The sequence below is a fragment of the Acipenser ruthenus genome, chromosome 28, assembly GCF_902713425.1.
Source record: "Acipenser ruthenus chromosome 28, fAciRut3.2 maternal haplotype, whole genome shotgun sequence".
In the NCBI taxonomy this organism is placed as follows: Eukaryota; Metazoa; Chordata; class Actinopteri; order Acipenseriformes; family Acipenseridae; genus Acipenser; species Acipenser ruthenus.
The window spans coordinates 8,270,549-8,287,225 of NC_081216.1; the positions used below are offsets into that span (position 1 = coordinate 8,270,549).

General features: G+C 39.3%; 1 protein-coding gene across 2 annotated transcripts; it reads right to left on the reverse strand.

Moving 5' to 3' along the window:
- Positions 1-651: 651 nt before the first annotated feature.
- On the reverse strand, positions 652-15,638 carry LOC117435158 (neurexophilin-1-like). 2 transcript variants are annotated; one of them, XR_009309233.1, is made up of 3 exons: positions 15,153-15,638; positions 4,742-8,576; positions 652-3,819 (listed from the first exon to the last, which is right to left on the reverse strand). XR_009309233.1 is itself a non-coding variant. In XM_034058155.3 (2 exons), exons 1-2 carry the CDS (start codon positions 15,216-15,218, stop codon positions 7,827-7,829), a joined length of 816 nt encoding a protein of 271 aa, XP_033914046.1. In that variant the 5' UTR covers positions 15,219-15,638; the 3' UTR covers positions 652-7,826. The 2 variants fall into 2 exon arrangements, 1 of the variants encoding a protein (XP_033914046.1); XM_034058155.3 differs by having other exon boundaries at positions 652-8,576.
- Positions 15,639-16,677: the final 1,039 nt, after the last annotated feature.

Sequence of the window (16,677 nt, forward strand, 5' to 3'; positions counted from 1 at the left end):
TGTTTAGACTAGTGCCCACCATTAAGGTAGGTTAAAATATAACATTATTATTATTATTATTATTATTATTATTATTATTATTATTATTATTATTTTGTTTGCAATAATTCTGAGGGGTTCTTATTGCAATTGCTCTATGATCTTTTTTTTTTAATGGTCGAAACGGTGGAAGATCTGAATCACACCGCCCTCTCATTTAAAAACCTATTTTTCTATGGACCTGTTTTCAGTACTTTTATTTAATGCAGTAATGTTATGGGTTAATAAAGCACCCCAGGGGGACGGGGGGATGGGACACCAACAGGATTATTATATAAAGGCCGACCGAAGTTAGATCAGTAAAATAGACCAGACTAGCTCACATTGCTAGCCATACAGAATATGTATTCACTAGATGTCTACAAATACACATAGTGTATCTACCCTGTTTTACACACACACACACACACACACACACACGATTGTAGCGGAACACATAGGCATATGCATACATTATATACACATACAATATATATATATATATATATATATATATATATATACACACACACACACACACACACACACACACACATATTGTTAACTCGACACCCCATGGGGATGCCATTTATTGTTGACTTATCCATGGTGTCGAGTTAACCACGGGTGCACATGAGCCATGGCATTAACATGCATATAAGTAACAGAACTCACACGTTTACAGTATTACAGTATTTACAATGTTTATGTTTATTTTTTAGTTAAATGTTCTTAAGAAAACGGTTCAAAGAACGGCATTGAATCAAACGATTACAGTGTACAGTACTGTACAAACTCGGTACAACTAGTATAGTTCGCTTGAAATAAGAATTAATAAAATAACAGCATTATTTTTACGAAAACAATCCAACCACAAACTGTGCACAAACTGTTGACTATACTTTTAGTTATTGGCTTGTACTGTCTAATTTTACGGCTTAAATGGCAAAAGTTAACATATGTACATTATACAGAATTAACTCGGTGAACAAAAACAATAATCAACGACTTACAGTTTCACACAGAAATCAAGCATCGTCGATTGTTCGCATGCAAAAAATAAAGTTCTGCTGACAAGCTTGTTATCCTGAATAACCCGAGCTTTACATCCAATTTAACAAGAACTCATTTCTCGCTTCTCATTCATTGTGCACTGATCCTGTAACCAGCTGCACTTGATCATTGCGAATGAATGAATGAACGATCCCTTTCCAGTCATAGATCAGTCACATGAAACCAGAGTGTGGCAGGGTGCGAATTGGTGACCATGCACACCACAAGCGAGCGCCTTAACCACCATGCAAAAGAGCCAGACTCATCCGCAGATGTGGTTACAGAGCTTTCAACCTCATCTCACCACCAGGGGTCAGAATCCATAACACATCCATCACCCAACACTGCCCGGTAATATGAAAAACAAACCCAACATATATATAGGGCTTCTAATTTTCGGTTTTAACAGATAAAACACCTCCAATACAAAAAAAAATAAATTGGTGGATAGCCAATAAACACCGGAAAGACTGTGGAAATGGTTAATCTATTCACGTGACTTTACCCTTTTCACATTTAAAAAAATAAAACCTACTACAAAAATAATAAATACATTTTCCTGTGCTGCTGGGCAATGTCACGCTTTCCTGACTTGTATCTATCATTGATTAGTTCTGAATACTTTAAACCCACCCCAAACTACTGAGTGACAGCACATTCCTACATTTCTACTGGAGACTTCGCTTGCGAGATTTAAAACAAGATTACAATCAGGATGTAGGCTTGTTAGCGGGATTTAAAGCTGTATTACAGTTAAGACACGGAGGATTTAAAACAGAATTGTGGTGAAATGTACAAAAATGCATACACACAAAAACCCCAGAAGACTGTGTCTGTGATCATAGGAATTTTGTTGTGGAAGACAGCAAAGGAAAGAAGGTACAACTTAAGTGTGCAAGTACTGTCAAGTTACTATAAATATTTTGACACACACACACACACAAAAAAAAAACAAAAAACGCTCAAGCATTTTGGAAAGTAACCGAAAACACTAATTTCATAAAGTATATCAAAAACGAAAGCCCAGAAAAAAATTGATTTACAGAAACTCAAAAATAGCTAAAAATAAGCACTGAAAAATACAATTAATAAAACCCGAAAAACAGAAGCCTTATATATATGCAATAAGAACCACTCGGAATGACTGCAAGCATCATAAAAACATAAGGGAACAGTAACTCTGGAAATGTCATTGGAAGCCACTTACTTGCAAGGTGCCAGTGCTTGATGTTATGGAGAGCTGTGGACACAGTGGTGAACATGTGTAGAAGTGATGCAGACAGACGCAGCAGTGATTGAATTGATTTATTTACTGACATTAAAGGCAGTACATCTAATTGTAAGACACATAAAAAGGGCTGCCCTCCCTTTATTCAAATACTCCAAGGTTCAAATAACTGGCTTCAGCTCCACAATACATGAATGTCTGTCTCTAAACCTGCCTGTGAGTTTGCTAGATATTTACGCCGGTGACATCTATTAGCGTTTTCTGTAAATGTGTAATAAAAATCCCCAGACAGCCACAAATAGTTTTATTATGTAAGAAACGTTTCAGGGGCAGCAGCGTGGAATAGTGGTTAGGGCTCTGGACTCTTGACCAGAGGGTCGTGGGTTCAATCCCAGGGGGGGACACTGCTGCTGTACCCTTGAGCAAAGTACTTTACCTAGATTGCTCCAGTAAAAACCCAACTGTATAAATGGGTAATTGTATGTAAAAATAATGTGTAAAAAAAAATAATGTAATTGTATGTAAAAATAATGTGATATCTTGTAACAATTGTAAGTCGCCCTGGATAAGGGTGTCTGCTAAGAAATAAATAATAATAATAATAATAATAATAGAAAAATAAGACAAAGTTGCCAAGAAGTAAAATAATTAATGTTAACATTAGTTTCCATTAGTCCCTTTCTGAAAACTATAAAACAATATAACTGAGGCTTTGGAAACCATCTTCTTACCCCTTACAGGGAATAGGGCTATCCTTCTGCTGCGACAAGAAAATCATTGATGGAAACCAAACTGCCGTGCCAAGTTTCCAACACCAGTTTACATTTCACGAGGAAATGCTCCATTATTTGAATTCTCTCAGGTAAAGTAAATCAATATTAAAACGTAGACTCATTTCATACCTGCTTCAAGAAAAGCATCAGTTATCAGCGTTAGCCAAATTATCATGCCCCCTTAGTGTTGTGCGGAACATCTTTTCAGGGTGTTACTGCAACTTCCTGTGCTCTAGGTCACATGATCTATTCAGACCACTGGAGTGTTGTATTAAAAAATAAATCTGAATATCGACAGAACCAAGACAAAAAAAAAACACAGCCAGTGACAATTCTTCTAAAGCTTGCTAGGACCAGCTCTATATCAAGACCTGAATAGCAAAGATACAGAAGTTAACCCATGCCACCAATTTAAACCTGGCACACAGAGGAGGGCAGGAATGGAATAAGGAAGCCCTGAACACAGTTTAGGAATCCCCTTTTCTACTTCTAAATGCAGTGACAGTTTACCATGGGGACATCTTAATAGGCTGGGAATATTTGATTCTGTGCGATTGCATTAAATTCCAGTAGGTGGGACAAATGGTGTGCTAGCAATTTATAAGCCTGATCTTGTTTCGAACACAATAAATTCACAATAAACCATTCATAGTTTCCCTCATTCAGCTTTGCACTTGAGTGTAAGTTTCAGGTGGGGTCACATTACCTGCTACAGAGGAAGTGAACAGGCAGGGTAAACGGCTTCACCTGTGTGAAAGTGAAGAAACAGTAGAGACCTGTCAGAATGTTTCTATGCTTAGTGTCAGTAGTGTCATCATTTCCTTCTTTGTTTGTTCCTGTCCCCTTGCCTGCCTGGTCTTTGCAATCATTCTGAGTGGGTTATGTTGTAATTACTCACTTACTTTTTCATTTTTAATTGTTAGGATGCTTTCACCCAAGTTCACAGTGTTTGCCATAGATATATGTTACATAGCCTAGATCAGCCTAATAGATCAAGTTATGCACTTAAACGTCATTACAATGTTATTATGTATAGTTATAATGTACTTAATGTGTACATATTTAACCCTACACTGAACCCTAACCCTTTTCTGATACAATTATGTACTTACATATATGGTGCAAACAGACTTACATAGGAAGTACTAGGGCTGTCAGTTAAGCCTCAAAATAGCAATCGTTTACTTCGGCACATAAAATACAATCATTCGAATAAATATCGATGATTGTACTGCCCACATACATTTTCGCTCCATTCATCTCCCCGCAACGTTATTATTTTAATATCACTGCTGTTAAGTAAAAGCTTGTGCACAACAATTGAATGCGAGCGGCAATTACGCCTTGGTAGCGTCAGGAGAGAAAAAAAAAAAAAACAAAAAAAAAAAAACAAAAAAAAAAAACAATATTCGCTACAAGCCCTACAACTTTAACATACTACTGGGTGTTACTAAAATATTTATTCCAAACAGATTACAGTACTTTGAAATATAATCTATATAAACTAGACACGACTTTTTGAGTGACAGCTGCAGCATCACGCATTGCATCTTGTTAATACTGTACCACCTAACCTTCATTATCTGTGAAACACAATGCAGAAATCCCTGCCTAAAACATCATCATCATCATCATCATCATCATAATAATAACAGATTGATTTACTTACCACAACATGCAGACTCGCTATAGGTCAAGCGCTGATCCTTACTCCAAAATTGCGTTTAACAGCACTGTTTACTTTTAGCGTTATTGAATATTATTAAATATTCATTATATACCAGTTCATTTTGAAACTCCAAAGAAGTGCAAACTATATACAGTCAGTTTTCTTCAATTTGCACAATTTATTTACAGCCTGTTCGCCAAAAATACAAGCCTGTCAACCTGCTCTGGATTCAAGGTGGCGCGCCTTTCATTTTTATAGCGTATACACAGAGGGGCGTACTTGCAAAGCATTTTCAAAACTGATTCGCTGGTAGGATGCGACCAGAAAATCAGATGCTAGTTAACACGAGCAGGAAAAGAAGAGCACGCCCACTGCTTGTCTGTTGCAGAAGTAATGTAAAGGCAGGGGCGTTCGGTGCAGTTTCGTTGACTTAAATAATGTTATTAACTATGCGCGTTCAAAAATGTAATTATTTAATCGATTATCCAGTATTTATATCGATGTATATAATGAGGAATGGAATCGATCTAAAAATAAATTTTCGATTTAATCGTAGCAGCCCTAGTAAGTACATTGTAACTGCATAATAATGACACATAACTAGTATGTAAATACACAGTAATTAGAGACACTTAATGTAAAGTGTTACCAGTGAAACGTAGCTATAGAGAAAATGATAACAATTTAGAGAGCAACAGAACTAAAAAGTCATTTGTAAATGTCTGAAATAATACGAAAAAAAAACATCATCTATTCATCACATATATTTTTTGCCTGATGACCTGATGTATTTGTGATTATGAGGATTGTAAGAATCTTGGTTTTATTTTTGAGGTGTACAGTTAGAAATATAATAATCAGTCCGGGGTCTCTAGGCTCCATCCCTGGATGTTACTATATACAGGGGCTGATGAATCATGGCAGAGGGGGCGATGTCTCAACCGCCTGCGCAGTGGAGTCGGACGCTGGAAGGAAGCATTGTGGAAGTGGGGCTATAGCACCTGCTCAGCCACCTGCGATTGCGGCACTGAGTCTCAGACTATGCAACATGTGCTGCAGTGTCTGCTGCTTGAAGGCAAATCGACAATCAATGACCTTGCAAAGAACAACAAACGAGCCAAAGCAAATGTAGAAAAATTGTCAAACGTGGTGAAAAGACTCGAGAAGAAGACTAACAATACTTTACTAAAGCAACAGTGAAAATAAATCATGCACGAAAAGTCAAATTTCGTGCATGAAGGTCAAAGAATAAAAAGCTTGTGAAAAGCCTAAAGAATAATGGAGAGGGAAGTGAATGAGGGACTGCCTTTCGACGTTATTACACAATACGGTGATGCTGGATGCTTTTTTAATGAGTTGACCTCATAGGTTTCCGTGTATGCACTAAATTTGCATTTGAAGTTATGCAAATACAGATTGAATTATTGCTTTATACATACTGTTTAACCATTCGGAACTAACAATACACCATAATTTTCTAAGCATGCATGTGTATTGTGTACAGCTAGAATGTTCATACTGGGAGGACTTGCATACTGTATACCAAAGGGAAAAGAGACTTAGCTGTTACAGGGGCCAAGTCATATGATCAGGTGTCCACTATGAGCTGTAATAAAAACAAGAATTTGAAAAATGATTCGAACCCCAAAAGACTGCTGGAAGAGATCCTGAGCCATGTGTCTCTATCAAGAACTAGGAACACCCTTTAGTGAGAACTTCAGTAAGTAGCAGGTGGGAAACCTGAAGTTTTCACAACACACTCCCAAGGTTTTGGCAATACATAGTGTTATGCCATGCACCTTGTATTTCCATGATTAACGCTCTTAGAGAAAATCACAGTAATCCAAGCAATTTAAACCACACTGTCCCTCAGTACCCACACTAGACTTGTGAATACTAGTCTCTTAATGCTTTGTAGTGTGAATCAGGGGATCCTTAAAAGTGGGTTCAAGGTGTGGACTACAGATTATTGCTGAGGGACAGACTGGTCCTTGGCTACACTTGAATACCAGAATGGTTGTCATTAGATCTCTTGAGATATTTAAGATGTTTATGAAGTGGTTTTAGGATGCTTTTGACTTCAACAGGAAACTGCACTGGAAATGTCATCACATTGTTTTAAAGACAGTTCAGATTTGTAATTTGACTCTCTTGACTGTCACGCTTTGCTTGCACTTCTTAAATGTCAGCCCCGATAGTTCAATAGACAAGCTAGGCTTAAAAGACAGTCTAGCCCTTCCAGCTGAGGACTAAGCTGGCACAATGGTTTGGGTGTTGGGCTTGAATGCAAGCTAGCAAAGTAGTACAGACTGAGGAGACTGCAACCACAAGACAGCTCAACTAAGATCTCTACTTGGGATTTTCTGGTGGTCGTGTTCACAGCTAGTCTAACCTCTATGATAGCTGAACTTCTCAGACATCTAGTTTTTTCCATGAATTTCAGCTCTGGTACCATTACATGAGCTGTGTGCTGACCTTCACTGCTTCACACACACTGAATAATGCTGAAAGGAGATCCAGTTAGAGGGATACATACTGAACAGTATTCACGTTTTAATAGATATACAGTACAGAGCTAGTAGCACATAGTAAGTATTGTGAAATTCAGAACCAAAAAGGCACCAGGCTGCTTGAAGTAATTGTGTGAACAAAGACATCAGTCACAGCAGTAAACCATTTTGATTTGTATTTGATTGTCCCTAAACATCATATTTGCATAAAAAGATCATGTATGCAAATCTGAAGTTTAGGGCACATGCATACATGCTCCTCGGCTCTAGACACTAGGTCACGTTACCTTTCGCACAATGCCTCAGCTCCAATCCCTGAATCACTCTGCTTTTTTTGAAATTAGCATGACCATGCTAACTTCAAATAGAATCACTAGACCACAACCAACCCCCCCCCCCCCAACCTTCGGCTTTAGTCTCTTGGTTTCCCAGTCCTGTTATACCACATTACCTTGCACACATATATACAACACATAGTCCTTCTAGTACTTTTTTTCCCCCCAGTCCTCAATTACAATATTCAAGAGGATCCTTTGCAGGTTCTCACAAAGGAAGTTCCTCCAGCCCTGTTGCCTCTATCCAGAAGGTAGGTAGGGCATCTCGTTGTGGTAGTTGTAGTCTGGGCACACTTTCTGGACCAGACGGTAGTCAGTGCTGTAGAAGGAGATGTAGATGCAGATGACCTTGAAGGGCTTGGAGCAGACCCAGGAGACGTGGCTCTGGGTCTGCTCCTGGAAGCAGGTCTTGGAGGGGTCGTAGTTGCACAGCGAGGTCTTCTTGTTGCGGTCCACCTTCTCGTACTCCACCCGGCAATTGAAGATCTTGGAGTCCTTGGGATAGAGCACACTCTGCCGCTCCAGATCAAACTCCACGGCCTTGACTGGGGGAACCAGGCTGACGGAGATGTTGCCCTGGCCAGTGGAGTTGTGCCGGAAGTAAACGCTGAAGGTGCCGTTCCCGTGGTCCACGATCTTGCCCGTGATCAGGAGATTGAGGCGCACCGTTTTGATGTTAGAGTAGAAGTCCCCCCAGCCGAACATCTTCTTGAACTTGCCAGTCTTGACGATGGGCCGTCGTTTGACCCTCGAGATGGAATCGGGTCGAAGGTCGCTCCCCAGCATCTCCCAGAATTCCTGCTTGGAGAAGGGGATGGGAGAGCGGTAGGGAAGTTCCAAGGATGTGGCATTAGCCACTCGGCTTCTAGTCTGTAACATCCAGCGACCCAGAGGTGACACCCCCTGTCCCTCTAGAATCCCCAAGGACTTGGGGGGGGTTCTCTCAATGCTTTTGGTGCTTCGGGAGTTGTCCTGTTGTCCTAGAGCCAACTGTAAAGAAGAGACAACAATCTTATATTTATAACGTTAAGCTTCTCAAGTGTAATACTGTATTTTCTTGTGCTGACATACATATATGATATAGACAATATACTGTAAAAATTGCCAAAACATGAATTAAACAGATTTTTGAATAATCACATTGTGAAATACCAAAGGAAACCTGCATTCTGAAGTATTCATCTGCTATTTTGTAGCACTGCTCGAACTAGTTTTACTAGGACCTGCTGGGAGGTCAGCACATTCAGGTGCCTACAGATCTGCAGTACACAAGAACACAACCGCCAGCAACACCCTGCCATGTCATTACTACAGGCTCTAGGGGTAACATGGAGATTACTAATTGAAATTTATATTATATCATCTTCAGCTGCAAGCCCTTGTAGGATCAAGTCTCATTTAACCTAAACAAGGATTTCATTTAGAGCGGCATGCACCTTCTTCAGCGCTGTGATTCTTTGTGATTACAGTACAGTGTGAGACAAAGAAACAGAGTTAGAATTACTTAAATGGAACTGTCAAATTGCATTGTTGGAATGTTAACAATTGGAAATGCAAACAGTTTTAATACACAGGAGTATGTTTCTAAATGCGTTCATATTCGTGAGACCGAACAGACCTGGGCAATCTAATTTGGGGAAAGTGTTCCACCCCCCTTCCCTAGAACATGTTATGACAATAGATCCCAAACATACCGTAACTCTAAAACCGTAGAATAAAATCTGTCACATCCCAAAACCACTGTTAGCTGTGATGCTAGAACAGAAATCGAGCAAACTGATTTCACAAAAAAGGCTACAACCTGCTGCTGTTCCACATAAACAAGCAGAACACGCTCAAGTCTGTTTTCTAAAAGTCCAAAACAAGGAACTGAAATAGTAAAACAGGTAGAAATGTTGATCCGAGATGATCTTACATGGGCTTAACCGTGAATTTAACTTACAGAGACGCAACAGGTATCGGGTATTGATCGCCACTCAATTAAACATGCATTTGACTGGAGATTTCCTTTAACCTGATTAGTCAATATGAGGTCCCTAATCTCTGGTAAAGAACCTCGAATGTTATCATTCAAACTATCCAAAATCTTTGCCTTTGGCTCAGGCATTTAACTGCGTGAGGCGAGCTTTACCAGATAGTAAAACCCTCTTCTTCAGGTTATATTGCTTAATTAATGGATTAATCACCCTAGTGCCCTATTTGGAGCCTCACGTAGCTAGCTACCCAGAAGCACCTGCTTTCCTTGCATGTGGACAGACTAAAACTTGTATGTTTGTATTTGTTTTGTGATGAGAAATAGCAGACTAATGAAAAACAATGTATGTCTGTCTGTATTTTAATAATAATGTTTTTAGACGTTGTTGTTATTCTGAGTGCAGATCTACACTCTCAGTGAAATTATAAGTGTAGTTGCTGCCAATAGGTTCCAATGGGCATGTGATTTATAATTCCTTTTTAAAAACAATGTTCTCAATGCTTTCATTAGTGCTGATTATTACCTGTTCAATATTAGTTAAGTGTTGCTGACTGCACTGCCAGTAACTTAAAAATCATTAGGAGTAATGGCAGAAACTAGACTTATTAAAACAAGAACCTCAATATTTAAGTTCATTTTAAATTTCTTACATCTTTTATATCCTATTACGTGTGTAAATTATCCTATTCCTCCAGGAAAATAATGTCATTTTCAACAACTGATTCTGCTTCTGAAAAGACTCCCAAAATACAATTTTAAGCTGCGATGGTTTAAAAAGTGTGTGTAGCTGTAATTCCTGGCAGTGATTTTCCAAATACTCACAGTTGCAGAGGGGGTAGATATCACAGCTGCCCGCCCCTAGTGGTCATTTCTAAAAAATATGCTGCTTTTAGGAGTCTTTTCAGAAGCAGTGCCTGTGGTGAAGTAGGCTGAACAAGCCTGGTAACTAATGATGTAAGCAGCAACAGCAACAGAGCGAATTATGTGTGCTTTGTATAATAGCAAATTAAACAGTCAAGAAATGAAATATTCAGAAGACGGCATCCCTTTAAGGTGTTCATGCATACCTTTGATGTGAATTGGACTCCTAATAAAAACACAGGGCAGGCAGTTCCTGCTGCGGATACTGTGCAAATACATTTTTCAAATTACACTTTTTTTTTTTTTTTTACCTTAGGCGATAGTTTCCAACTGAACCACTGCTATAGTGTTTCAAGCATCTACCACAGGATAATGAGCACTGTAATCAGACCCTGACTGGAGAGTCGATCAGTGATGTTCTGTATTTCAGATCCTGTGATTTTGTTTAACGGATAGCTTTTCTTTAACGAAGGGCGTTGATGGCATCAGGCAGCCCTGCTTGGCAGTCTGCTCAAAGTACCCAGCTGTTCAGATCAGAGGTGGAAGGAGCGTGTCGACTGAGTGCTCCAGTTTATTCTCTGTAGAATTGCGCTGGAACTGTCTGTCTCTTACAAGATAGTGACTGACTTAGCAGCTCTGGAGATGTCAATCCAAAAGTCCAGGTCGGTGAACAAAACTGTTGCAGTGATGTGACTGTGGGGGAATCCTGAACAGAGCAGCATGCCAACCAGCTGCACAGCACAGCCAAGCTTTTCTGGCTTTTTTACAGTTTTTACTGAAGAGGAACATGATGGTGACCAATTGCAACGTCCCGATGAAAAAGCTGTGTGCAAAGTGTTATTATTATACGGCATAGTTAGAAACCATGAATAACCACGGTATAGCACAGTAAACATGGAAACTGCCAGGGAAACTGGGAAAATTGACTATGGTCAAGTTCTATAACAGGATCTGAAAGATTGACTTTCAATGACATTTTGGAGCCTGTTGCAATGGGTCTGTGGTACTTTACATTAAGGATATAGGGCTTTTTATGGGCAGGGAACATCCGTGGCTCCAGGATTTAGGAGCCATGACTTTAAGTTTTAGGTTGCTGTTTCTGTGTTGCTGTTAGCCTCGGAATGGCACTGAGGGTCACGTGCTGCACTTCTACTGTGTAGAATGGGGGACAGGTCTGGGTCGGGAATGTGCTATTTATTTATCTTTTAAATCACTCAAAATTTTAAAAAGCAACTGTATTTCTTTCATTTTGTGATATAATTGTCCCAATCATTCTGAGGGGTCCTTATTTCAATTCCTCGAACACTGTGTTCTATGTAAAGATGCTTTCACTAGCGCTCACGAGCGGCTTTTCAGTTCTAGTTGTCTGCTGTATACTGGTATATGTGTGTATATAACCTAGGCTAGCTCAGCCAGAGTGTCCTAATAGAAGTATCAGCCAGCGTCCTCTAGTGATTTGACCCTTTTCTCTTGCTTCGCTGTCAATACATTGCCCCTATCTAGCCTGCGTAATACATGTTAATGGCAGAGCAATAGACAAAACACCTTCCACAGACAAAAACTAAACCCATTGCAATAAGAACCACTGAGAATGACTGGAAACAAGTTAAAGAAACGTAAAGAAAAGGAAGACCAACAAAGCAATACCAAGCCAGGAACATTTAAAAATGAAGAACCACATGTCATAGCTGCCATCCTCAGCCCGTGGGACATTGTATGTCTAAAGACAGGAGACACAAAGTTTCAGAAATGCCCAGCTCAGTGCGATTTGTAGCCAGATGGATAGAGGCTGCACAGCAGTCTTCTCTCATTGGTTACTTTAGAAAGGTGCTTCGTTTCAGTGTGTTGTCACCAGTGGCGTAGCTAGGGGGTGGTTTTGTGTTTTGAGGCACTGTATCTTTTTAGTCCCGTGTGAATCGACCATGTCAGTGTTACGTTACAATTGATATAGCATTTCCGGGGGTATTCGCTTCAAAGCAATACCAGCCTTCACAATAAACCATAATATAATATTCAAATTGGTACGATCTGGCCTGAGAGTCTACATTTCAGTAAAACACAACAATTGGGCATAACCAAATTGGGGACGGGCGAAAATACAAAACATAACTGGGGACTTAATTAATGCTCACTGGAAATGGTTATTATAGCCTTTGGAAAAGAAGGTGTAACGAAATGAGGTTCTTTGTTTACAAATCATGCACAAAAGTTTGACCAACTCTGAAGACACCTTTTTTTTAGTCCTGTGCGAATCATGCTTTAAATGGCTGTTGTAAAATCGAGACCTAGAAGTACTCAACAAGTTTGAAATGAAAAACAGGAGGATGGACTTGGGGGTCCAAACTGTTATTTAATTTGCATGTTTGATAACTGCAGTAGTGGTTCTAATGTAAGGTGAAACAGCACGGTTGGTAAGATGGCGATTTCCAGTTCACTGCAGGTTTGGAGTGTAGTTCATTTTTACTTACAAAAACATTTTCATAAATTATTACCCATCTGCAAAAATCTCCACAAAATAACCCTAACCCTAACCTCTCAGTCCTTTCCCCTCACACGTCCCAGCTTCTTCTTCTTCCTCCCTAGACCATCTCTCCATTCATTTTTACATTCATTTCAAATAAGTGGAATACATTGATTGTTGTACTATATACAAATGGTCAATATTTCTGTAAACAAACGCCGAAAGTGATGCAACACACCTCGACGGTGTTGTTGCTGTCAGTTGCCTTTGGCGGGTGTTCCTACCAGAATGTTTTTTTTTTTTTACTGGCATTAAGGGCTGCTTCATACTTCTGTCCAGATGAATAAGGTCACTCCGTTTCTACAAACCCGTCCAGCTGGGACGGGTTCCGTAAGCGGATTTGTCGGTAAGTGGATGTTGTATAAAGTAAACTTTTTAAAAGTATGGTTTGCAGACCTCATGCTGATCTGTGTCGTTTCAACTCCTCAGACACGATCGATTTAATCAGTAACAAGATCACTAGCTTCTGCCTCTGTGTGCTTTGCGGATTTTGCAAAGGGTAACAACACACTGCTGAAGACGAATGAAGTAATATATAATAGGTGCCAAATTTAACCACGCCGATTATTTTAAGCATATGTTCTTGCAACTTTGGAGTTATTGGTTGCGATATTTTTTATTATTATTATTATTATTATTATTATTATTATTAATAATAATAATAATAATAATAATAATAATAATAATAATAATAATAATAATAATAATGTTTCCATGACAACTCCAGTTATCTGTTCAGGCGTGCTTGGTTAACTGGGTTTCAGTTTCGCGGTGTTAGATTTATATTTTTAAATACATATTTACACATAAATAGATCAATACATAAATAATCACCGTACCGTGTGCAATAGATCTCGCTGTTATTAAGCAGATAACAATAGAATGTAACCAAATTCAAGCATCCTTCTAGGTATTTCAAAATGTTTCTGAGACATGCGGAGTGGTTTTCTTGTCCTAGGCTAGATATTCCTTCTCGGGTGTTATTGAGCGGCTGTCTAGTCACCAGTGTATTTTCTTGCACGGCAGTTATTGGTTTTCTCCGGGTAGCCTACGTGCCTATCTGGAAGCGGACTGTCGGAGAGCTGGCAAGTAACCGTGCTGGTGTTAAACTGGGAAATCAAGTGTACAGTGTAATATTCTGCAGTTTTGATTAGAATGACCGTGTCTCCGTTAACGGTTTATTTACTGTAACACGAGTTTGAATTTTATTTATTTCGGGACTAAAACCGTAACACTTTCGCTTACAAGGAGTTATCTGTAGGATAACTGGATTCCAATAATAAAGGGTCTGTTCCTAACAAAATAACGATTTTATTTTTAACACACAAGTGAGCCCTATAAAAATTACACCCAGATGATCCTAACTTTCCTTGTGTGGCAATATGTATTATTGTTTATGTGACAGAAAGAGGCATGACGATAATACGAGATTAATTTGTCTGTTTTGCTGTGGTAGTCAAATATGATTCTGCTGGGATCTGAATACATTAGCCCTGAGCAGATTCATTACTAATAGCTATAAACTTCAATGTCTTTTTAAAATTTTTATTATAGCTGTATTTAATTATTTTGTTGGATGATGTATTAGTCACCAAACGAACATTTTCGAAATGGCCTAGCAGATATTGCAGAGGCTTCTATATTTTAATTATACGAACAAGACATGCAGTTTAAAGGTCAAAACATACTAGTTTATTACTATATTAAAATGTTATGTTTGCAAACCATAATTACCTAACGCGCTATGATAAACACAATACTTAGCCAATGTGTTTCAGTTTAAACTAATATCTTTCAAACAAATACACCGTTACCAATAAGTTTGACTACACTATCCAATACAACACATTGATAAACTGTAACAGCATCTACCCAAAACGTGATATTATTTATTTATTTATTTATTTAATAACCGTTAAAAAATCTAAACTGATTTGGCATAGCTACTGATTTCAAAATAACTTTTGCTGTTTTGTTTGTAGACTATCAATAAGCTCTATTTTTATACCGGATACAAGTATACTCCATGTTCAGACAGAAAAAACAAAATTCAATGGGCAAGGTTACCAAGTTCCTTGGTGACATAATACCCGCTACTAAATAACTGTCTAATGCCAAATCAGTCCAGACAACGAACGGCCAGGTGAACCAGTCAATAGGTTCCAATAGACGGTCGCTGAACATGTTGAACACAGACCCCTTCGCTTACCGGGCACGCTGTCCCTAGTAGAAGCAGCAGCAGCAGTACGGTGCACCAGCGACTGGACCCCATCATCACAGCAAGTTGTAGCGCTCAGCTCCCGGCGTCGTGGCTAGTCTTCATTTAGGGCGATCCAACCAGGTCCTGTAATTCCAAACTATACAGCACGGTCCCATAGCCTAATAACCGGAGCGGCAGCGGTTTCTAAAAAAAAAAAAAAAAAAAACAGGAGGATCCAATTCCCCTTTTCTGTGGAATTATTGTAAAATATTAAAATTAATGAAGTCAATATTTCTTCCTCCAAGACCCATGTGAATAAATATATAACATCCCCGAACAACGTCGAGTTTTAAGACTCACTTTCGCAGGACTTTATTTCCACACAGGAGTAATTTAAAACGATACCGCCTAATTTCGTAAACTGAACATCGAAATATGTGTGTAGTGGCTAGCTAAGTCTAGCTGAGTCTTAATCAGCGCGGATGGAGAGATGGTTCTCTCCTTCTCATCATCTCAACCCCACTCCCTCTCCCTTCCTCCCTTCCTCCCTCCCTCTCGCTTCCTCCCTCCCTCCCTCTCTCTCACCCTCGCTCTCTCTGTATCGGCGAATGATCTACCTAATCACAACTCCCAGCTGGTACCTGGTCGAAAACAGATTTCTCAAATTAGGCAGAGCAACGTCACCACACGTCCATGGAAACCGTTCCTGTGTGTCCCGCTCTATCCCAGAAACCTGTTATAATACGCGGCTTCACCTGCTACAGTGCTTAGGAGATAACATACATGACCCAACTTTTAAAAACTCAAAACGTCGTCGTTCTTTTCAAAGAACAACAGCGGCTGCTGTATTTCGACTGTAGCCTCGTCTATCTGTAAGTGCAGGCGCGCTCTGCCCCGGCAATGCTATCCATACTATATGCATGGCAGTAACTAGCTGTGAGAACAAGACCACGCTTGTTTTTTTGCATCATCAGTGGTGATGCTCATGTAAAAATTCTGGTAACGTACAAAAAACTCCCCAATTTTCTCTGTTGGTTTGCGTGTAACATAGATTTGGAGATTGAATAGTAAATACCAAGCAGTCATAAGAATACTGCCAGCTAAAGCTTGAATCCTCAGTTTGACCTGGTAGAATGGCAGCTGTGGGTACGACGCTGCCTGTATGGTTCTGTAAATAAAAAATCCATGGAAAAGGTGAACTGTATTTAAGATGGATAATTAAGAAAAACATGCCTGGCCCGGATTCGCGGATTTTATTTAAATTGTATACATGTGTAGCGGTTTCTTTTCTAAACAGTTTAAACATTAAATGTTAGATATGGGAATTAAATAGCTAGGAATTAACCGGCTTGTTTTGCAGCTACATCAGTGGTGAAGAAAGAGAATGAATACTTTCTGTTTGTCACCTGTACGTTTCTGTCGAGTCTAGGAACTAAATAGCCACCTGCATGCGAGACCTACAGCGGCAGCGGGGTATGGGTGCCATGTGCAAGCTTGGTTTATATTTTTTAGGTATTTGTGTAACATTTTACTA